General features: G+C 40.0%; 3 protein-coding genes across 3 annotated transcripts; 2 read left to right on the forward strand and 1 right to left on the reverse strand.

Annotated features, from left to right (window-relative positions):
* Window positions 1–6: 6 nt before the first annotated feature.
* Window positions 7–6,159, reverse strand: LOC104948582 (protein piccolo-like). Its single transcript, XM_010774782.1, has 7 exons — window positions 6,154–6,159; window positions 5,838–5,968; window positions 3,735–3,761; window positions 2,635–2,728; window positions 1,996–2,067; window positions 1,664–1,910; window positions 7–1,104 (listed from the first exon to the last, which is right to left on the reverse strand). Exons 1-7 carry the CDS (start codon window positions 6,157–6,159, stop codon window positions 827–829), a joined length of 855 nt encoding a protein of 284 aa, XP_010773084.1. The 3' UTR covers window positions 7–826.
* Window positions 6,160–8,000: 1,841 nt separating this feature from the next.
* Window positions 8,001–19,814, forward strand: lrrcc1 (leucine rich repeat and coiled-coil centrosomal protein 1). Its single transcript, XM_010774783.1, has 13 exons — window positions 8,001–8,248; window positions 9,183–9,357; window positions 11,069–11,217; window positions 13,478–13,682; window positions 14,218–14,357; window positions 15,020–15,221; window positions 15,696–15,881; window positions 16,734–16,908; window positions 17,357–17,520; window positions 17,704–17,912; window positions 17,996–18,133; window positions 19,325–19,460; window positions 19,545–19,814. The coding sequence occupies exons 1-13, from the start codon at window positions 8,001–8,003 to the stop codon at window positions 19,653–19,655; spliced, it is 2,238 nt and encodes a 745-aa protein (XP_010773085.1). The 3' UTR covers window positions 19,656–19,814.
* Window positions 19,815–20,313: 499 nt separating this feature from the next.
* On the forward strand, window positions 20,314–23,973 carry LOC104948584 (transcription factor E2F5-like; the record flags this gene model as incomplete). The annotated part of the gene is made up of 4 exons (XM_010774784.1): window positions 20,314–20,628; window positions 22,578–22,687; window positions 23,291–23,452; window positions 23,865–23,973. Coding segments are annotated over exons 1-4 (510 nt in total), but the record flags the coding sequence as incomplete, so codon positions are not given.
* Between the last annotated feature and the right edge of the window lie 441 nt (window positions 23,974–24,414).

Below are 24,414 nucleotides of genomic sequence, written 5' to 3' on the forward strand. Positions count from 1 at the left end.
AAAAGGGGGGGGGGGGTTAGCGGACTGCATGCACAGCCATCTCAGTGGAGGAGCTGGTTGATGTTTGTTCAGAGAAAGGGATCAATTCAAAACCAAACAAAAGACTACCAAAAGAGGTTAATGATAGTTTGGGGAGGGGCTGGGATTGGGACTTTCTTCAGTTTTACTCCTTGGATCAATGCATCCAAAATATATCCCTGCTTAGTTAGTGGTGATATAAACTCTCTTGGAAGTGGAAACTCTACTCCAATAATTGAACTTTTCCCACAAAGTCTATCATTTTTTCAGTATTTTTGAGGGAGCTTGAGATGTCTTTGTGCTACGACAAAATGCTCAGATTTGCCTTTAGATCATGTCCTGCTAATCTACTTTAGATTTCATTTTTTTTATGACTGTCATGCTTCTGCTCATCCTATGTCAAGATTAAAGAGTATTTCAATCACCCTTCAAAACAAAAACAAATGTTTAAACCTATTTATTTTTATATTTAAAAGAGCATTAGATAAATAAGGATTTAGCCTGTTTACTTTTTTAAGTAGGTAGAATTGGCCTCGATTAGCAACCATTACGCCTTTTTGGGTTAATTAAAAAGGGTCAAACTTAGGAAGGTCAGATGTGCTACAGTACAGGTGAGGTGCTTGCTCCACACACTTGTGAGTACACACAGCAGAGAAGCGGTGAGAGGTGGACACACTGTGAGTACGACGTGGGAGAGGACCAGACTTGTGTTAAGGGTGAGGGAAACCGAAAACAGAAAAGGAAACTGAAGGAACAAAGTAAAATAACAGAAGGTGGATGAGTGCGAGGAGGCCATGCTGCGTAGGCTTTATTTGCGTCTTGGTTTACTTGGTTGGAGGCGTTGCGGCGGCAGCGGCTGCTGCTGTGGCTGCTGCGAGGCAGCGGCTGTTGCTATGGCAGCGCCTCCACCGCTTCCAGTGCCGCTGTCCTGATGGTGGTGCCGCGTGGCACTTTTGCTGGAGTGTGAAGCGCCGTGCGAGCGAGAGTGTTCCCTGTGTCCGTGCCTTTGGCTCTGGCCCTCGGACGGGGAAGGCTTCGATGTGCCAGGGCTACTGTGAGATTTCTCGAGAGTTGGCACCTGCGTGTCTAAAACAACCAGATTCACCAAATTACCAAAAAAAACTACCTTTTACTTTAGAGAAGTTAGAGGTTTACTTTTTATTCACACCTGTGGTGAATAAGTAGCTGGGGAAGGTAGCCCAGCATGGTAACTGTAAGTCTATGCTCTTCAAACAGCCTCATTAAATTTGATGGTTATCTCTCTAAATTAGGGGAGCATTCAAAACCTTCCACGGCCATGCTGCTCTCTGTGTTAAGGGAGAGATAGAGGGGAGCTAAGGCTAGGCCTCTGAGCTGGGTGACATCATGGCAACCAAGAATACAGACCATGGGAAAGCAAAAAAGCATGAAGCTAAAGCTATGATGGGTGTGCATAAATGGGCATAGGAAGGTGCTAGTGGAAAAAAAGACTGCAAGAGAGAAACAGGTGGACAGAAAGTAGATACAGAGATAGTGGGAGGACAGGCGAGAGAAGAAGTGACAAGAAGAGAGTAGAAGCAGAGAGAGGTAGCAGTACTAGAGGAGTACAGACGGTTGTTAGGGGGTGATAAGGTCAAGCAGCTGAAGGAATTTCATCGCGTCCTACCCTTGGCCGGATCTGGAAATATCCCGTGGCTTCGGCTCTTGATGACAGATGATTTGGGAGAATCCTGATTGTCGTGTTCGGAGACGGTGGTTTTAGGGGAGGAGTGCTGGGAGGAGGATTTAGAGGAGGAGTGGCGGCTCTGTCCTGAGTGGGAGCGGCGGTGGTGGTCCCCCTCGCTCTGCTCCTTCAGGGGGTGCCACTGCGGGACGTTGTCCAGCTGGACTGTGTTGGACAGGTCGATAAGAACCTGGGAACAAACTCGGCAGGTTAATGGACATGTGCCTACACCATGGTGCAAAAATGAACTGAAGATAGAGTGAAAACAGGTTTACCTCTCCTAAGAAGTCATTAGAGGAGCACTTGTCGTAGTCCCACACGCTCACTTCCAGCGTCTTCTTCCTCAGCTGATACACACACATATAAAGTTAATGAAAAGCTTTCCTGGCTGACAAAATGTACCTTGGAGAAAGAACATATGATCTGGGCTTAAAGTGGGACTGGACATTCAGAAGCAAAAAAAAAAACAGATAGCAGAAGTCCAGAATTGACTGTGATTGATATGGGTCCAATGAATCTAAAATGGGATCCAACATGATTTAATTAAATCCCAATGGCATATCCATCTGCTCTACTCAAACCAAAGGCCGCAATGCTAGTCAGCATGCCAGCACAGATAATGTGATTTTATCATTTTTATATAAAACTTGGCCTAATGTGAGGTCTCTTTTTATGCCTTCACTGAATATTGAGGTATACAAAGCATACTACAGTGAGGCAGAGATGTTATATTTAGCAAATGGGAGTTTGGCATTTGATCTTTGATTCTTGCACATACAGTAATAATCTTTGTGGCATTTCAAAAAAACATTGAATTTAAGATAAAGTCAGTACAAAAATGCTGTGTCATTTTGTGTTTTTACAACTTATTCTGCACCATGACTTCCTGAACATTGACTGGTATGATGACATACTTGCTCCAGGTGGATGTTTTTATAGATGACAGTCTGGTTCCACTCGGGGTTGAGACTCTTGCCTGCGTGTTTGGACCTCCTCTTGTTTTCAGCACTGAGGGAACACATCACAACAAGACACACTCGGTCAGAAACATGCCGGAGCCCTACAGGAGAGTGAAACCACCACAATACACCGGGCACAATGTAGACAGAAGAAGGGAGAGAATGAAGGTGATGCACATTGTTCGGACGACAACAATGTATGAGCCTACGTGCATGAAAGGCAGGTATGATGTCAGGGCGCGCTGCAAAAAAGTCCATTTTGATGTCAATCAAGTCATTTAGTCTCATAAAATGTAGAAGTCCTAAAACAAGTGAAACTGTATGCCAGTATGGTAGAGAGAGCTTGAATCTTTTTCTTGTTTGGTGCCACTAGTAACACAATTTTATCCTCAAAAGAAACAAAAGCATAATCTGACTCTACTGACTAATTATTTTCGAGGATAAACTCTTTTTTTTTTATCAGACCCACTGGAGTAAAATAAATGACTTGTTCAATGGATGTTTTTTTGCAGTGTGTAGGGTTTAATATAAGATTGTAGGATATTAGTAAGTCTGTAAGAGTTAGTTTGGTAGAGACAAGGACAATCTCATGTATATTGGAAAATAATGGGATGAATAAGGACTGCATAGGAAAACAATGGAGTGTGTATTGAATGTGGCAGGGCATCAAGGGTACAGGACGATGTCATGGCACGGTTTAGGACATTACTGATGGTTTTATTCACAAAACAAGGACAAACTAAAGGGGTCAATGTTTGGATATCAAATTACAATGGTTGGGAACAAGGACAGACCAGGAACACGCAGAAGTTAGCTTGGATCATACGTTTATTTATGTTATGTTAAATAAATGGGAAGATGTTAATATTAAGGGATTCAACTCCTTGCTTTAAGGTGAGTGGAAAATGCACAATTTAAGGGAGTTAGTTGAACTGATTTGTATCCAAAAGCTTCAGATTAGTTAGAAAACAATTTGGATGTGTTGTTACCTTCACCAAAATGACCACCAAATCTCAAAACAGAACCAAAAGTATCAAAATGGTCAAGTCACATACCTGGCGTTCTGGACAACCATGACCTGACTGAGAGGGTCCAGCATGCATTAAATATAGAGAACAACATACAGAAACAATAGTCAGAGGTGGGGGGGGGGGTCAGAGAGTGTCCGCGTGTATGTGGGGAGGGAATGTAGATTTAGGTTAAGTGTATGATTTAGAAGTTGTGTTTAGAAAAGGGGGCGAGAGCGGGGGTCTGTGGTGTGCTGCAGAGGGGGATTGAGTGTGTGCTGTCGTGTTATGAGTTGTGTGATGTGACGCATCCACTGGCAACCATAATGGAGATCTGCTGCTCATGAAACTGTGGAAAGTGGAAGCATTTTAATAATCTTTGCCTTGTGTACTCAATTCAGAGATACTGTATGCACATCATGAGAACACTATCTTGTTCTTTTTAATATTGTAAATCCTGAACAACATGTTGCACATTTCTGCTCCACACTACCTCCTTTTAAATCTGTACTGCTCTCCACTTTGAAAATAGTATTTGTAATATTTTATTTTATAATAATCCTAAAATAGCTTTTATTATAGTACTATTTTTTGCTCTGTATTCTTCCTTCCGTGTCTTTGTATGCACCACTCATACCAAAGCAAAGTCCTCGTGTAAACCTACTTGGTAATAAACCGATTCTGATTGGTTGGTTAGTATGTAAAAACTAAATCAAATGTACTTTATGTTTCCGTACTTTGTTAGCCAAAAGTATCTTGTGTGAGTTTACTAAACATTACCGTGTCAAGTTAAAAGTAGTATTCATCCAAAATGTGTATGGTGAAAAATTATGTCTCTGCCCTACTGAAGTATTTTACTTTTCAAAGACTTTAGATCATGTCTAATAACCTCGGTTACAATGGAGACATTACTACTTTCCTGGTAAAATTGAAAGGGGATACACATTTATTCTTTCAGACTGCATTGTAATGTACTTTCTTGGATAAAGTGGTTTGTTTACACTGTTCAGGGGTGAACTATGATTCCATTTCATGATTACTTCTATGTTAACTGACTTCATTGAGGTTTGCTGGCGTGATACAGGTTTTAAATACACATGCAAACGTGTTTGAACGAGACCCGCGCAGCCTGGAGAACCATAATGCCAACTTTATAGACACTGTTAATGTGTATTACTTTTGCCAAAACAACCATTTCCCTCTATAAAACCACCTGTTTCATTGCAGCAGCTCCATATCTTTGCCAGGATATCTGTGATGCAACTTAAAAGCTGTGATCTTGTCCATGTATGCACACATATAGCATATACACAAGTGTTGGCTCACATGAGACTAAGTGTGTATTTCTACAACACTCTCAGAAGGGCGTATGTACAGCTTGTGCGTATCACTCTACCAGTCCCTTTAAAGTAATCCTTACTCTGTTTAAAACCCACAGTGCAATTTCTGAGTGGCGGCTGCAAAGCCCACAGCTGAACATTATTGCTTTTATCTGAAACGATCCCAGGAAAAAAGCCTCTCTCCGGGGAGCTCGAACAGCAGAGAAGGTGGGAGAGTCAATTACATTACAGCGCAATCACAGTGAGAACAGGAGCCCTAGACTTATGGGATGTGTGGATCGTATTGCAAGTAAATATGAGAGCTATTGATTTTGACTGCACTTACACCTACAGTAGAACTCGTATTAACATGGGCGACGTCAACTCAAGAACACACCTAATATATTTGAAATAACGTTTGTGTCAAGGGCCGATGAGTCCCATCATAAGGAGTTCATATCACATTACATCCCTGGATACATAATAAAAACATATGTGATGATGTGCAGTGTTTATGTGTTTTGGAATTGATACCAAAGAAAGGTCATGTGCTGTACATTGAAAGATGTCATGGTAAGCCAAAATCAATAGTAAATCGATTTTAAAATGAATGGAAATTAGGTTTGAGCTTTACAAACTGGCTGCCTTTATAGCCTGTATATCACTGGGCTTATTTTAGCAGGTACAGTGACTGAAATAGACTATGTCACATCTTACACATTTCTCTCTAGATTAACACAAGGAAAAACATCTTTCTCGTTCATATCCTAAACTGATGTTCCTGTTCTGAACTACTTTAGGTGTGACTGCAGGTTCCAAACCCTTGACTCACCCTCTCCCTGGAAGGAGATACACTTTAACAAACGGGTCGGAGTAGCCATTGTTGTCCCGCGCAGCGAGGTTTCTGGCCTGCAGGACATGAACGATCAAGTTGCCAAGCTGCTTGTCGTAGTGGATTTGAAGCTGCAAATAGAAACATATTGAATTACAATGGATTTAAATGCATTCGGTGCGAGAATTAATGGAATAAAACTGCATTTCCTTCATTTCTTTTACCCTCCTGTTGTGTTTGTTTCTCCCTCTTACTTTGGTGTCTTTTGCCGGTCTGTTTTAACTGCTTTTCCGTTAACACAAAAACCATTAATTACCACCATGTTTTATTTACCACTCTTTTAAGCTCTAAACCAGGGGTGTCAAACTCAAGGCCCGGGGGCCAAATCCGGCCTGTGACTTCATTGTCTGTGGCCCCACAAGAGCTTGCAAAGAATATAATATGTTTATTATACGGTTACATGCCCATTTACAGAAGCACGTTGCCCATAAACTACATCTCCCACAATGCATCTCAAATTGGACTTTTTTTCAAAATGTTACTTTTTTCCAGAATTTGGCTTTTCTTTTTAAATCATTTTGTGACATGCGCTCTGAAGAGACTTGAAATTATTTGCCCTAGACTTCTTCTTTCAGACGTAGTTAATTATGTAGTTATTACCCTATCCCATAATAATCCAACGCAGAGGCAATTATGCAATATAATACATTATTTTATATATATTAAATATTTATATATGTATTTTTATATAGTCTTAAAGTTACAACCGGCCCGTTGAGTGCAACCATAATGCTAATGTGGCCCGCGATGAAATTGAGTTTGACACCCCTGCTCTAAACAATGTCTGAGACTACTGGTTTATACATGTAACTGCAGTGAATATACAAAGAACACTGAAAATGTATTCCAAAAAACAACATGGCAGTCGATTTGTGGGTGTGTACTATTTGATGGATGAACATCATCTAGGGTTAACCATTCATTTCCTATGGCAAGCATTTTTGACCGCACTGTAAAATATTACCATGATTTCACAATATTTAGCTGTAATATTTTACAATAAATTACTGTTTTACCACTTTACAGTCTTTACCTGTAATGTTCACAATATAACACTGTAATTTAGAATTTCACATTGAAATCAATACAGGCACAGTTAATTACTGTGAATGTACAGGATAAATGATTACCAGGACTTCACAACATGTTACTGTATTATTTCACAGTAAAATACTGTATTCAGACCATCCTCTGTGATAACACAACAAATTAAGGGATTTTCTTGCTTTTATCGCTCTTGCTTGGCTTTAAATACTAATTTCTTTCTTTGGTGCAGGTTTTACTTAAATTGAGAGGGGCACCGCTGCATGTGCCTTAAAATAAACGATGCAACATATAAATCTATGTAAAATTGAAATTGTTGTCTTGGCTTAGTGTTTTCAGGTGCTTCCTGGGCATTAATCCTGAGAAGGGCTAGAAAGCCAAAAAGAGGCATAGCAATTTAAACCCCCATGTCAGCACATTCTTCAGAAAAATTGTTGACTTTGAGTGGATGTCTGTGTAGACATGTGTTAAGTGCTCCCCTCCTTGTTTTNACATGTTTTTTTCACATGTAGACCAGGGGTGTCAAACTCAAGGCCCGGGGGCCAAATCCGGCCCGTGATTTCATTTTCTGTGGCCCCACAAGAGCTTGCAAAGAATATAATATGTTTATTATATGGTTACATGCCGATTTACAGAAGCACGTTGCCCATAAACTACATGTCCCACAATGCATATCAAATTAGACTTTTTTCTTAGAATTTGATTTTTTTCAAAATGTTACTTTTTTTTCAAAATGTCACTTCCTTTTTTTGAGTTTGACTTTTTTTCCATAATTTGGCTTTTCTTTTTAAATCTTTTTGTGACATGTGCAGGGAAGAGACTTGCAATTATTTGCCCTAGACTTCTGCTTTCAGATGTAGTTAATTATGTAGTTATTACCCTATCCGCTAATAATCCAATGCAGAGGCAATAATGTAATATAATACATTATTTTAAATATATTAAATATGTATATATGTATTTTTATATAGTCTTAAAGTTACAACCGGCCCGTTGAGTGCAACTATAATGCTAATGTGGCCCGCGATGAAATTGAGTTTGACACCCCTGATGTAGACGATGTTTGTTTTCATCCAGACACATATAATGAGTATTTGTGTGATGTTTACTCAGGTCCCTACAGGTGGCAAATCTAGTAGCTGTACTGTGGCGACAGCACGGAAAGCCAAGAGGGACACAGATCGCACTTCAGAGAGTGAGTGTGACAGCGGGAGGGAAAACAGGAGGCGCACCAGGATCCCCAAACATCGAAGCAGCATTACATCAAGAACGACCTCCAAAGAAACCAAGGGCCGAAGATCAGACAGGTGATTCTGCAGCTGCTTACAAAACAGACGTTTCAGCTTTCAGGTTCACTACTCTGTAATGAAAATCATTTGTTTTGTGGCCTGGTTGACATGTACTCCCTGATTCTTTAATAGTGGTTTACTGTCATCCACACAAAGCCCAGAATTACTAAGATCTCTTTATTAAAAGGAACACTTTTATGTTGATGTCCAATCAGTGCATGGTTATGGTAGTCCATTGAACAATACATATTTCAGTGCGGGGCATACATGTATTGTGTGAGAAAGCTGAGTTCTCCTGCTGCAAAGTGTTCTTTATGCTTCCAGCAGAATCGTTTGACGTAGTTGGATGCAAGGAAGACCTTAGGTGTTACTCTCAGTAGACTGGAGGTAGTGCTCAAAAACACAAGAACTCAGCTTTCTCGCTCAGTATAGCAAGTAATGAATTGCTTCAGTTAACTACATTTATCATCAAAACTTAATTTTAAGCTCTATTAGACAATAACCTTTGATTAAAGATAATCAATTAAATTCATGTATCACATATCACCAGGTATCTTAGGATTTAGAATTTCCTTTTTAAGCTGGATGGTGCTGATACCTTTTCTTCTCTAAGCGCTGTGGTAAACTTCCTCCTCTCTGGTAGAAATTACAACTGTCATCTCACTGCCATGATTAACGGCCATGCTTTTATGGTCTACCCCCTCATCTTGCTTCATCAGCCGCTGCTGACACGTGCTCAGTATTCAGTTATTTCACTTAAGTAAGTGCCCAACTGTCCTTAAGGGCAAGGTGATTTTAAAATGTTATCACCAGATTAAATTCAAAGTTGTTCAAACTTTACCTTCCTATAAAAGTGAGAAGGTTGTCTGCTTTGACCTTTATTGAGCCAGACATTAGCTAGAGGGCTTTTTATAATCCATTTTACAATATCTGTGATTTGTTTTATGTGTAGCGATCAGGAGAATCATAAACAGAGGAGTTCAAAGTCTGCAGAGGGTCTCAGAAGGAAGACTGGTGGGGCAGGAGGGAAAGACGCAGCTGGGCCGATGAGGAGGGGAGCTGTGAGAGCTGCGAAGGCCTCAGGCGATGTGAAGACCAAGTCCACTGAAGAGGAGGAAACCTACAGGGTACGGCACGGAGATGCTGCCGTCTGAAGGCAGTTTATTTCTTATTGGATGAATGAGGTTATGACTTCGCAGAATAGGGATGTAAACATCCTCTGAGTGTTTGTACCCGCACCGCTGTGAAAGAATACTTGTTTTCGGTTTCTTTTCTTGACAGAAAGCTATTACACAATAACATGCACATTCAGGAACAGAATAAAAGATTCAAAAAACGAAACAAAGACATAACAAAACAACATTAACATCTTTCTTCAACTTTTTGCCCTTTCAAAGGTAATTCTATTTTTTCATTTTAGAAAACCACATCCCAGTGTTTCCAAGGATACGTCCATGATATATTATTTAACGCATACTTATAACTCCCGGAGACCAACAACTGTCTGGATGAAAATCAAACCATGTATGCAATAGATAGGATAGATAGTAAGCAAACATATTCAGTTTTCCACACATTCTACTTTTATGTTAAAACCTGATGACTACATTACCCACAATGCAGCTTGACCGCCAACAGTTATGTCAGATTTTTTAGTGTGTTATGCTAGTAGCCGCTAATGCTAGCCTCAAGCAGAGATGAGGAGTGGGCTACAGAGATCTGATCAAAAAAATGCTTTAACTCCAAGTTACATCAATTGAGGCAATTGATCAGATTTCCCGCTGTGGCTCGTCGATCTACAGATGTTTAATAAAACACATATGTAGTTTCAATCAATCAAACCGCTCTTACTGGTAAGTGCAGTTCAAAGTGCTCGACAGAAGACTGACGAGTGAAAATAAGACAGAAAAAGTACAGAGCATGAAAACATCCAAAAAGACTAAAACTATTTAACACACTGAGACCAATTCATGCAATAAATTAAAGATAAATTAGAAAGCTTTCGAAGCTATAAAAAACGTAATAGTAGAAGTAAAACAGCGTGAAATAAAAACTAGATCACTGAAATAAATTTGAGTACACCTGTAAACAGACTTGGAGTGGAGTTCTTCTTTCTTATCAGTATTGTCCATAGCAACGTACTGATAACATTGACATTTATTGCTCATACCCTTGATATAGAATCGAAGGGATGAAACCCTCTTTAATTGTCACACATTAGGGCTGAACGATTAATCGATTATCAAATCATTATCAATTATTATTTTCTTCTTGTGTGTCAGTCATCCACACCAATCAGAAGTGCTGTGCTCCACATGTACCAGCCATTGTTAACCAATCAGAAGTGGCTCATGATAGAAGGTGATAGACAGATTGATCCAATCACCTGCCAAGTATTTTTGAAAGTGCCTGCCCTTTTCCAAATGGCTTCCAATGGAGCTTTCCTCGATGGTTTGGTGAACCATCTGAGTCAGGTTAGTAATGCTCCATCACATGTTTCTGTTACAGGGTGAATCTTAAACTGAAGCTTGACTTTAAAGCAACCCAACGGAAGTTTCATGTAAGTTTAGTTCTTTCACTCGTAGCTCTGGCTGCGGGGGTGCACGTTGATACGACCTTTCTAGCTGGAGATATGGTCGCATTTTACAATAAACTTCCGTTGGGTCGCTTAAAAACAAATATCGCAAATCGAATCACAATATCTGTCAGAAAAATCGCAATTAGATTATTTTCCCAAATCGTGCAGCCCTATCACACATATATGCAAACCGCACAAATGCATGAAATTTGACCTCTGAATTGAACCCATGTGTGTTTTTGTTTATGTCCATTGGTCAGACTATTGTGGAAGAGCGTGACCAGGAAAGGGAGAGGCGTTGGAAGGCTGAGCAGGCTGCGAGGAAACTCACCGAGGATCTAAAGTGCCTGCAGACAAAAGTCAGCGAGGAAAAAGACCTGCAGAGCATGGCCCTGCACACCACGGACAGGTAAGAGGGAAACTGGATGGACGCACAGATGTTTGCAAACAAACGGTGCAGCAGCTCTAAAGCAGATATCATGATGAAAAGGGATAATTAAACGTGTCTCTGTGGATTTGAGTTGTCACGCATAATGGATTCTCATCTATTTCCGCCCTCTTCATCTTTTCTATTGTCTCTCCTGAGACCAATGCCCGCTGCCTGTCTCATTCTTGAACAATGAGTATCCATCCCGCCACTTAATATCCTCTCTCTCATTGTCCCGTAGCTTCTTACGAAATCAAGCAAACACTTTGCACTCCATTATTCCAAAATCTTAAAGGGATAGTTTAGATGTTTTGAAGTTGAATGAGGTACTTAACCATATTTCCTAAGGTAGAAGGTAATCATCACAGCAATCATTCGGAGAACCAGACCGTACCAGCACAGGAACTAAGCACTGCAGCAAAATCTATGTTAGCCACCTAAAGAGACATCTCAGTTCACTATCAGTTTAAGGGTTCATTATTTATAAAATGTACCCTTTTCACCTTTTTGTCAGACCAAACGCGTTTAAGCTATTTTATGTGATCTTTCTTTTGAAAATCAATGTTAGAACTTCGAATCCATTTAATAGGCCCCACTTGAAGCTGGTTGAAGCCCCCTGGAGGCCCGCCTCACCCTTTTTAAAACCTTTGCCCTATTTTCCAATGTTAACAAAAGGGAATTTTCTGTATTCGCTCCTTGAATAAGCCCTGCTCTTAAAATGAAATAGGATCTTCCGTGGCCCAGTCTATACCCTTCTTCCAAGTTTCAGGAAAATCAGGTTAAAGGTTTTACTGATGAAGACAAACTAAGACAAAAACATTACCTCCTGGGCGTACCAGAATAACTGATTGAGTGATAGACAAGCCAACTCGTTTTGTGCTAGTAGTAATGACTGTTTTTGTCGAAGGAGTCTGGTTTCTTTGTAGAGAGCATAGATAACAGCTTCAGTACGCATCAGAAAGAACTGTGGTCAAAATATTCTACATTTAGCATAAACTGCAACGGATATAGATTTTTTTAAGGTTGGACTTTAGGTTGCTTAAACAGCACTGCAGCAGTACAATGCTTTGGTACTCCCTGCTATTCCTTAGTATGCCTGCAGGTGTCTGCAACAATGAAGCTATTGAGAATAAAGATCCTTTCCCCACCTAGATATACTTACATTCCAGAAGGTACAGTTATCTATAGGGTTCTTATGGTCATTAAAAACCTGGAAAAGTCATGGAAATTCAAAATGCAAATTCCAGGCCCTGGAAAAGTTATGGAAAAGAATATTTTTCTCAAAGTTTTGGAAAAGTCATGGAAATGTAACTAAAGTTGCATCAAATATAATTTATATTTTAGCTAATCTCCAAAATAGTAATACTATAATGATAATACATACTGTATCGTATAGTAATGAAACGTAATGGCATTCAACTGTCGAGGTATTTTGCTGGTGAGAGATTTTTACAATCACGCCCTCTAGTCTACAGTTGCTTTAGCCTGAAGCTTTTCCTGTTCCATGTTAAAATAAACAATTTTCATTGGTACCGCTGAGAAAGAGTAATTTTTTTGGTCTTGGAAAATTAGGTAAAGGTCATGGAGAAGTCATTGAAAATCATCGGTGAAAAAGTGTATGAACCCTGTATCTATAATGAAAACTCCTACATGTGAGAGCCTGGTGTAACTATTCTATGCACTGTTCTTGCTTGCGTCCCACCCTGCCTAGATAAATCTGCTTTATGGTTGTAATTAGAGGCCTGTTGACAAGCGTATGTCAGCTCTATTACATGAATCAATCTTCACTGTCACTTTGTAATGACAGTGAACACGCCTGATACTGTTTACTCCCTTTCTCATCAGGAGACAGATTACAGTGAAATGACTCATCAAGGCTAATTTAAAGACGGAGCAACTGTAGGTGCTTGTGCAGTCTTCATAGGTGTCCTGAATACTAAGCCAAGCTAGTTCTCTCCATTCTTTTTCCTTTTCAACAGACTGCCCTTTTGTATTTATATTTCTTTCTTTTCTCATTTACACTATTTTTCAGTTTTCTCTCCCTAACATTTTTGACTATGCTGTTCTGGCAGATTTCTTCAATTTCAGAGGCTATCACATTTTAACAGCAGGCGATAAAACACTAGGGACAATCAAGCGCATCACAACATTGTGCGGTTGCCTATATCAGTCTCTATATGCAGTAAAAACATAGTTCACCTGCTGCTTTTGTACACTCTTGTCTTGTTTTCTCCCCGAATAGACTGAAAGAATTGTTGCTGAAGGAGCGATCGGGGCGATCTGAACTGCAGGCTCGGGTGGAGGAGCTGGAGGGGAGGAGTCAGTCCCAGAGCCGGCAGCTGGAGCAGGCCCGCAGCAGTGAAGAGCAGCACAAGACTGCACTGCGCAGACTGGAGGAGAGCATCTCCCAGGGAGACGCTCTCAGGGCTCGCCAGCAGGCTGAGGAGGTACAGGAAGTGGGTCGAAGAAACCCCCAAACTATTGAAACTTACAGTATAGTGCAAATTCACTCTGGAGCAAGCAGAGTGGAGCATTGGCTGTTGCAGGTGCAGAGTCCAATATACTGTACATTGTTTATGGCTACATTTCAAACAGCAGTACCTCGACGTACAATAATACTTTACTCACTTAAAAATAACAATTTTTTATATAAAAAAAATCGCCATGACAACACCCCAAAATGTCATAGATACATGAAACAAACAAAACAGCACACAAAACCCTTGTTGTAGTTCTCTGAAGCATTCAAAATACTAATTATATCTGTTGTTGCGGTTACAGTCTTGGCTAAGTTTTAAATAGTACTTGACTGTCAAATTGTGCTTTGAGCTGGCAGGTTTGTGATATCATGCTATTTCTGTTCCCTATCCCTGAACATGGTTACTACGGTAACTCCCTCTGATCTGTGATCACTCAATAGTAAGAGTAAGGCTTCAGTAGAGCTCTGACAGCATTGATTTAAAACTTGCTGACCCTCCTCAGATGAAGCGGCACCAGGAGCTGGAGAACAAGGCAGGAGCTCTGAAGAGAGAGTCGGACATCCTGAGAGCGGCAGTGCGTCAGCACAAAGACAAACTGCAGCAGCTGCATGAGCTGCTGGCGGCCAGGGAGCAGGAGCACAGGTACACCTGGAGGACCTTACTCTGAAACACATGGACGGGGTCATGTGTTGCTTAATATCAACAGTGTTATGGGATGAAAATCAATATTCTTAATCAACTTCTTCCTGTAAGTGTATGAATACCACATTTCCTGCCAATATACAAATCTGCGTTTCAATAAAATGCCTTTTCAATTTTAACATGAATATTTAACGAGACAAATCAAAAGGACATCTTTCAAATTTACAGCCTTTTGAGTACAAATAGTTTTACCATAAAAGAACAGTGTTTTGTATAATAGACTTGGAAACAGTGAATTTATCCTTTAAGAATCAAGTTGTTGGGGTATTAAAGAGGGTTTGTTTTAATAACGGTACTAAAGAAATGTGTTAAACCTAAATGAAAGATTTTTAATAACAACACATTTAAATATTAGTCAGTGGATATACACCTAACGCCAAGAGTGTCGGCACATGTCAGTTGATCATTGAAACTTTTCTCTTTCCAAATTGTTGAGTGCTCAACCTTCTGTATTTCAGAATATTATTACATTTATTTTACGTACACAATTTAAATTACACACATTTCAAAGTGCAGGCTTTCCTGTTTGTCTTAAGGCCCTCCTAACCTTTATAAAAAGAGGTCTTATCAACTGTACAATCCTTTTTCACGTTTTCTCACAGAAAACAACTGGATTTGCGGTTGCAGCCCGGCGGGGCAGATTTCCGAGAGGCGGTGGCTAAAGAGGTTGCACCAGTGGAAGAGAGGCATGGCCACAGGGTGCTGGAGCTGCAGGGGAAACTAGAAGAGGGGAGGAAACTGTACGCAGCTCTGGAGGACGAGTTTCGCATGGCGCTGACCATCGAGGCTGGTCGCTTCTCTGAGGTCTGCCAAAATACAGACTTAGCTGATCAATGATTACTGGGTCTAGTAAAAGTAAAATGACTGAACTGGAATTGACCCCCTGGAATTTCAGCCCAATGATGAAAGCTGAGATTGAATTAGGGTCATGTGAATCTGGACAAGTAGACTGTGATTGCCAAAGGGAGAAAGCTGTACAAAAGGATTGGATATTAATCAATGTTCTCGTTATGGTTACAGGTATCATTCATACATTCTGCAGAAAATCTGATCTTAAAGTGTACTATATTTGACCTTTAGAAAAGTCTGAATGAGATACAGATTGCCAGCTAAATGTAAACTCCTACTTTAAAAACGAAATAGCTTTCTTTAAAGAACCTTTTCTGTCCGAATGTGGTATTGATTGAAACAAATGTAGAGTCAGGTAATGCTTCAATCTGTTGAACTCCTAGACTTCTCACTCACATTCTGTCCCCCTTCCCTGCTCTGCTTCTGCAGGTAAAGGACGCTTGTGATCAGATGACTGCAGAGCTGCTGGGGCTCAAGGCGACCCTGGCCCAGTCCCAGCAGAGGGAGAAGAAATCAGCCTCTCTGGTGCAGGAGCTCACAGCCATGGTCAAAGAACAGAAGAACCGCATCACTGATCTCATCAAAGCCAAGAGAGAAGCTGTCACTGCTCTGAAGGTACTGCGCTGAAGTAAAGATACAGACAGATACATCCGGGGATAAGAAAAGGATCATCTAACCTACTACTTCATTACACCTTATATACATCGTTAAAAACACTGGTCAACAACAATCATGTTGATGTGATATGTAGTAATAGAGAAGTAAACCAAAATATCATCAATAATACTCATTATGGGTAAAATGCACATTTCACAAGGTATTCTGGGATATGCATTACCTATGGAATGCAGCATCAGGTACCTTGAAGTTATAAATGTCCCTGATAATGATCGATATTTGATCAACATAGTAATGTTTACAAGTAAGAACACAATGAGAATAAATTAATATAAGACTGAATGAGCCAATATATAGCAAATAAATGATATAGAGAGATTTATACAATGGGAAAAAGCATTTAGTGAGAGAGAAAGTTGTTTTAGTGAAATTGAACAAATGGATGATTTATGACACAGTGCACATGCTAGTGGACTAACTGATATATAAATCTCAAGATATTTGTATACACCCTTCTTCAATAATGAACACATATAACCATGACCTTTTTTGTTTCTGTTTTTTGCTAATATTTGAATTTGTTGTTTGTTATATTTCTGACTGTAAGAAAGTATATTAATGTTAAAAAAGGAAATTCATTATCTGATCAGGTTTTTCAGAAATAAATCATTTAAAACAGAGATGTCCTGTTATGGTCATCAGTCATTGCCTGGCCACAGATTGTCCAGCCTGAGCCCTCAGGAGCCTTCAGCATGAACACTGGAGCGTCCAGCTGCCTTTCCATCTGTCAGCCATGACAGATGGCCGTTGATCATTAATACTGTCCGTCTCTGTCCGTCCCTCTGCCAGAGCCGTCTGCATTCCTTAGAAGCAGAGGCAGAGCAGGACCGGCGTCTCAGCCTGCAGCTCGAGCTGCTTAAGAAAGACAAGGGACGACTGTTGTCTCAGCTCACAGCTCAGGAGTCTGTGATCGACGGCCTCAGAGCCGAGAGGAGGATCTGGGGCCAGGAGCTCGCTCAGCAAGGTGGGAGACGTCCAGCACATGATGGTGACTCTGAATGAGCCTTATAGTGCATGGCACACATTCAAACATGAGTACAGGTCACTTGAGTCCAACTCTCTCCAATTGGTCATAGGCAGAGTGAGTCACTCCTAAATGTTAACTTAAGAGTCAGTATGAAGGACATTTGAGCTGTTTGGTTAAATACTACATGTGCTGATGTTTTATTTCATCTGTATCAAGTAAAGTCTGTCATCTAGTGGTTCTGTGGGAGAAACACACTCAGGCAGGGCATGGTAAATGTACACTGTAGAAAATGCTACGACGGAAAATAATTCTTCATATAGGCAATAAAATGCACTCAAATAAGGAAAAGAAAAGGGATCTAAAAGATACATAATGATAATAGATGTTAAAGTAAAGTTTTATAGATGAGATCTGATTTACAATTGTATGTGTTTCTCTATACTAGGAGCATCCTTGTCTCAGGATCGTGGACGCCTGGAGGCCAGGTTAGAGGTGCTGGGCGCTGAGCTGGAGAGTCAGAAGAAACTGAACGAGAGAGACACTGATGCCCTAAAAATCAAAACCAAAATCATTGATGACCAGACAGAGACCATCCGCAGACTCAAAGAGGTACTTTTAATATTGAAATCACTGAGTTGTTCTAAAACCAAAACCTTGGTCCATCACATGAGAACCTGGAACATCCATAGACGTGAGCTTGTGTGTGCATTTGTGTAAACTTATCTGCCGTATTTGTTTTCTTGAGACACGCTTAAGCCCTTTCTCTTCCTCCTCTGCCTTCCTGCTATCTAGTCTCTGCAGGAGCGCGATGATCAGACCCGCAGGCTGCGCGATGAGGCGGTCCAGGCCCAGAAGAGGTTCCAGAAGCAGCTGGAGGAGGAGACATCTGAGCAGGCGGAGCTGAAGGAGCGGATCGAGCATTTGAGCCTGCGCAAGGAGGAGCTCAAACAGCAGCTGGAGGACAAGGACGCAAAGCTTGAGGAGATCAAAAGAGTTTACAGGCAAGCATCCCATCACGCACATATTAAGACACTTTATGTACAATATACTGACATGGATATATGTGTATCTATTCTTTTATTAGTGATTCCAGTAAGAAGTGGCAGGCGAAGGCCGACCTGCTGACTCGGTTGGAGAGCCAGGTGAAGAGCATGAAGGAGAGCTTTGATTCCAAGGAACGCTTGCTGCTGGAAGAAAGAGATAGAGCAATCGAAGCACAAAAGTATGATCGATTACATGAGAGAAATATGACGTGTATTTATCAAGTAAAAGTTCATTATATTTGATCAAATGAGCTTATTTTAGCTGTATTTGCATCTCTTTTGTAGAAATACCATTAGCCTGCATGAAATCAGTCACAAGAATAATTTTAAAAGCAGTCAAAACTTATAATACAGTTTTGACTCTGTATTTCCATATGTATGATGTGCACATGTTGGTCCAATCCACCTGCTGTGGACAGGTAAGGACAGCCATTCTGCTTTCTTTAATCCTGGAGGAGAGGCAGTTTAACACTGTCAAGAAAGCAGTTTAATTGCTTTCATCTAAAGCCTTAAAGCAGGGGTGTCAAACTCAAGGCCCGGGGGCCAAATCCGGCTCGCAACTTCATTTTATGTGGCCCCGCAAGGGCTTGCAAAGAATATAATAAGTTTATTATATGGTCACATGCCACTTTACAGAAGCAGGTTGCCCATAAACTACATGTCCCACAATGCATCTCATTTTGTGACATGCACACTGAAGAGACTTGCAATTATTTGCCCTGGACTTCTGCTTTCAACGTTGCTGCCTTCTTGGCCAGGTCAGCATTGTAAATGAGATTTTATCTCAATGCTTTTTATCTGGTTAAATAAAGGTTAAATAAAAATAAATAAAACTTTCAGACGTAGTTAATCATGAAGTTATTACCCTATCCGATAGTGATCCAATGCAGAGGCAATAATGTAATATAATACATTATTTTATGGATATTATATATTTATATATGTATATTTATATAGTTACAACCGGCCCTTTGAGTGCAACCATAATACTGATGTGGTCCGCGATGAAATGTAGTTTGATACCCCTGCCTTAAAGGACCATACTTTATCTCACTTGGACATTTCTGGGCCGGTTAGCAGTATTTCTTAAATACATGGCTCTTCCATCATTCTCCTAAAACCCAAAGATAGAGAACTCTGAAGACTATTCATTGTATTTACATGTTAGGCATAAAGTGAAATTATGATCAGGGTGTCTTAGTGCCTTTGATAAAGAGCATGTAACTTATGTCATTTAAAATAAAACATATGTTTGTTTGTCAGTGTTTCTTTTCTGGTACCGTCCATCCTAAAATATCCTGACAAGGCAGTTAGGACAACATCCTCTTAGTTCCTTTTGTAACATGTTTTATCTGTTGTCTGTCTTGCAGAGCTGCAGTAGATAAATTACACTGTGTGGATGATGCATTTCGTCGACAGCTAGAGTCTGGTCAAGCCTCTCATCAAGCTGAGCTGCTACGACTTGCAAATGATAAGCAGAAGAAGATTGAACAAGCCAATCAGAAGGTAAAATATAGACAGTAGGATAGTTTGTATGAGAACCTCATGTTGAACAATTTAAGAAAAGTTGTATATCTGTGTCCTCCTCAGGTATATGATGTAGAGGAGGAGATGCGTCAGCTCCTGGAAGAGACGGAAACCACCAAAAGAATTATGGAAGAGAAAATGAAACGTCTCACAAGTGTACTTAAAGACTTTTAACACATGACATGTGACCTCTTTACCGCCATGGCAGCTTTTGAATTTAAACACGTGTTTTTTATGTTAAGTTATTTATGTATTTTAGTATATCATGATTTATCTAATAAATTCTTTCTTGAGTATATTCTTTCTTTTTATTAAAGAACATTTCCGCTAGTACTACGTAATCTATGTTGTTGTGTTGTGCACTTACATTAAACTAAATAGATATACAGCTAATTGCAAACCTAGAGAAACCCTGAATTGTAATCATGGTAAGGGTGTGTAATTAAAGTGTGAGTATTAAGAATGGACATATTTATCTGGGTTTACTTTGTTGAAGTTACAGATGTGTATACAATAAATCTATAAAAAGCAAAACCCTTTAACAGTCCAGTAAGCATACAGGAGAACACACTAAACTTTAGGTTAAAATGTACTCAAGTTATATATGCTGTGAATGATAGCTTTTGTGTTCTGAAAGTCAGCTTGTGTCAAATTTAATGGAAGTTGCAGTGTAAGAAGTACGAGATACTTAACCATGCGTTAGTATGTCTGGCTTTACTTTATTATTTATTTTTGACTCTTCTCGGCGTCCATACACATTGATGAGGATTGATTGGTCGGAGGGGGTTGGGCCAATTTCTGGTCGAGGAGGGGTGTTGCGAGTCGCGAGCAGGACAGCGGTTGCCATGGCAACAGTAGCCTAACGTAACGTCCGTTGATTTAAAAATCCAACAGGTACTGGCCAGCCGTCGACCAGTCGAGTTTATTTTAACAGACGCTTTTTTGGACAGAAATGGTTGTTATTGGTAGTTAAAAAATAGACGCTTGACTTTAAAACGAAGTATTTTACAGAAGGAAGATGGAGTTAGAGGTGACGGAGACTGTTCGCTCGACACCGAGTCGCCACGAGAAAAGTTTGGGGCTCCTCACGATGAAGTTTGTCAGTCTGCTTCAAGAAGCGAAGGATGGCGTGCTGGATTTGAAAGTGGTCAGTGAAACGGAGAGGAGAGCAGGCTCAAGGTGGCTGTTTCTCTGTGGTTTTCGGGGGGACTAACCCGTGTGCCACCTGGGAACAAAGGGCTGTCAGTCACAAACGGGGCTGGTCAGGTGCATTGATTTACTTAACAGGTGGTCTGGCTAGCCGCCATTAGCTCCTTGTTGGTGGGTTCAGTAACACCAACTCACACGCAGGAACAACTGTTTACATAGGGTTTCTGTGAAGCTAGTTTGGAGTTACATTATTAACGTTTATTAAGATAAACCATCTTAATACTGTCACTTTTTAAGTTAAAGTAGGGCTAGGGGTCTGAATATTATTTATTTCTCGGATGACTTATATCTAACTTCAAAGAAAACCAACTTTAAATCGGGAGGCAGTCTCATTAAACTATATTTAAATATAGATCCTCTTTTGAATTGAGTCTTAAATGTGTATTTTGTGCTAATTTTAATTCATTTTTTGTAATACTTTAATGTGTCATTCAGTGGTGTAAAGTAACTAAGTGCATTTATTCAAGTACTTAGGTACATGTTTGAGGTACTTGTACTACTTTACTTGAGTATTTTCATTTTATGCTACTTTATACTAATACTCCACTACATTTTGGAAATAAATCTTTTAATGTTTAATAATTACACATTTTTCACAACATTAGTTACGAGTTACTTTAGCAAGTTTATTATATTAATACAAAAGTTAAATGACCTAATACACTTTGATGTACTATTATGGATGGATATACCTGGCAGTACAGAAAGTCATTAATGCATCACTTATTATAAACCCGTGATAATATATGTATTATTCGGAAAAAGCCCACTTTGGATAATGAGTACTTTTACTTTTGGCACTTAAGTATTTTTGGCTGCATAACTTTTGTACATTTACTTAAGTAACATTTTGAATGCAGGACTTTTACTTGCAACTGAGTATGTATACACTGCAGTATTAGTACTTCTACCTAAGTATAAGATCTGAGTACTTCTTCCACCACTGCTTAAATCTCCCCTCTGAAGTAGGCATATCCATTTAACTACATTTAATATGGATCCTCTTTTAGTATAACCTGAATGGAATAAGTCTAATCTAATCAGTATGAAATGTCTTTTTGCTTATTTTTAATCCAACTCTACTGAAAATAACAGCTTTTGACTTTGACTCTAATGTTAGATTACACCATCTTTGGTGTCACAGACAACAGTTGGACACAAGTCTGAACTGGTTCCCAAAGTTTTTGGAACACCTTAAAACTCAACCTTTTTTGTTCTCTTTGAATGTACAAATCTGATACAGCATGTGACATTAGTAAATGTATGTTTGTCGCCTTGCACTCAAAGAAACCAGTTTATACACTAAACAGTAATTGGAAAGATGATCAGAAGATTAATTGAGGTGGAGAAAAATTGATACAGTAGTTGCAGTTACATATTGTTCTGAAAGTATCCTTCCTAACATCTCTTAAAATGTTCGGTTTTCTCATGGCAGTCTGCTATCAGCTAGAAAACCCTTCCACTAAAACATAAAGTTTGTGATAGGCCTTGTGGATGAATCTTTGCGAGACCCCACTGAAGTATCTTCCACATATCTACTTTCTTATCATCACACAAATAGGTAGTTTTCCCTCCTTCTTGCGCGCCAAAGCTGTGTAATGTTTACACAGCGGGCTCCTCAGACCCTTTCCCTCCTCCTTCCTCCTCTGCTATTGTATAACTGTCCTCTTCTGCCAAGTGGTTTTATTTCTGTTTGTGCAGCTTAATTTGCCAAATCATTCATTTGCCGCCGTTGTTTGAGTCTCTCTCTTTTCAAATCAATACATGTTTACCACCCAGATTGTGGGTGTCCTGTTAAAGCCTGGTAAATGTATCTGTGATGTATCTTGTCAACAATATTAAGCTGCCACTCTGTAAGACTCTTTATTGAAATGTCTGAATTGACAGGCTGCAGACAGCTTGGCAGTGAAACAGAAGAGGAGGATATATGACATTACCAACGTACTGGAAGGAGTCGGGTTGATTGAGAAGAAAAACAAGAACATAATCCAGTGGAGGTTTGAAAAAACTATTTTTTATGTTCAAATCTGTCAAATATTCACTTTCTTACTGATAAGCAATTGCCTTCGATATGTTTTCATAAATGAATGTTGTCAAAGTGAAACATTTTATTGCACTTCTATGCTACTGTGCATGAAAAGTATCATCTTCCACCTTTAGGCATTACATTGACATCCGTGTTTTTAGAAAGCAAATCTAATTATAAGATTAGAATGGGAGGGATTGAACCCTCTTTAATGGTCACACATGCAGAGCACACAGTGAAATGTGTTCTCTGCATTTAACCCATCCTAGTACCAGGAGTCTAGTACTAGGAGCAGTGGGCAGCTATTGCACAGCGCCCGGGGAGCAATGAGAGTGAGGGGGGGGTGTCCGGTGCCTTGCTCAAGGGCACCACGGCAGGGCAGGAGGTGAACTGGGACCTCTCCAAGTAGCAGTCCACATTCCATATTTAGGTCTGTTCGGGGACTTGAACCAGCGACCCTACGGCTCACAGTCCAAGCCACTCAAGCCTTAATATATGGAGAAAACCATCACTAACATATGACTCGTTGCTGTGCTTGTGCTGTGCTACCACATGATTTCTTCTCTACATCCAGGGGAGAGAACTCAGGCAGCCAAACTCAGGAGGTGTTGGAGCAGCTGAAGGTTTTGAAGGCCCAAATCTCTGAGCTGGAGGCCCAAGAGAAAGAGCTGGACCTCCAGAAGGCATGGCTCGAGGAGAACATGACACATCTCAACCACGATCCCATCACCAGCACATATCCTTTTATGCCATCTGGAAGTTTCTTTGCTTGTACATGTATTTACATCAGTTACTCTAAAATGCACCTTACGATTGGACTGAACATATTAAGTGTAAATTAGACTTTTTCTTTGTGATCTTGAATATGTGTGTCTCTCTGTAGTTCCCAAAGCTAGCCCTCCTGAGGCCACATTTATTCATTTGAGAGGAAAACACACTTTTACTTGATCTGTTTTACCATAGTTTGCTTTTTAAGAACATTTTATAAACGGAGGATTGTCAAGATATTTGCTATTGTCCGTCTCTTGTGAATTCACAGTTAGGCTAATCCTGACGTGCACAAAGCTCACAGTCTGGTTTTTCTAGTTTATTGTCTCTATTTTCCTCCCATAAGTAATCCTGCTTCTGTTTACTTAACACCTCTCCACTTATAAATTTGTCACGCATGAAGACATCTGCAATGCCTTCAGTCGAGACACTCTTCTTGCTGTAATGGCTCCTGCTGGGACGCAGCTGGAGGTACCTCTGCCAGAAACGGTTGGTGACTTCCTAAAATCAGTTTTTATTGATTAGAATAGATGGGCTGTGTTTGAAAAGTGCTGCCTCCTACATGTACAAATGCTCAGTATTTACTGCCTGCTAAATGAACGATTAAGCATCGCGTTACCAACAGACGTTCCCACTGAAGTCCTCTCAAGCAAGAGAGTCCCGTGACTTCACACAGCCAGTCTGACCAGCTCCAAAGACTAAGCTGAGCACATATTGGGAATCTAAACGTTTAGCTCAGATTAACAAACACCCTAGTTTAAATAATTCTCCTTATTTGTAAATAAATTATTTCTGTGGCTACTTGGGGGAAACCGAAACGCGCAGTGAACACTACACTTCAGTTGGTTTGGCGCATTTGTAAGAAAACGATTTAAACATCCAGTTGGTACATTGGCATTCATTTGGAGATGCTGCCAAAAAGTGAGTTGA

This window comes from Notothenia coriiceps, unplaced genomic scaffold (assembly GCF_000735185.1).
Source record: "Notothenia coriiceps isolate Sejong01 unplaced genomic scaffold, NC01 NC01_scaffold00014629, whole genome shotgun sequence".
Taxonomy (NCBI): domain Eukaryota; kingdom Metazoa; phylum Chordata; class Actinopteri; order Perciformes; family Nototheniidae; genus Notothenia; species Notothenia coriiceps.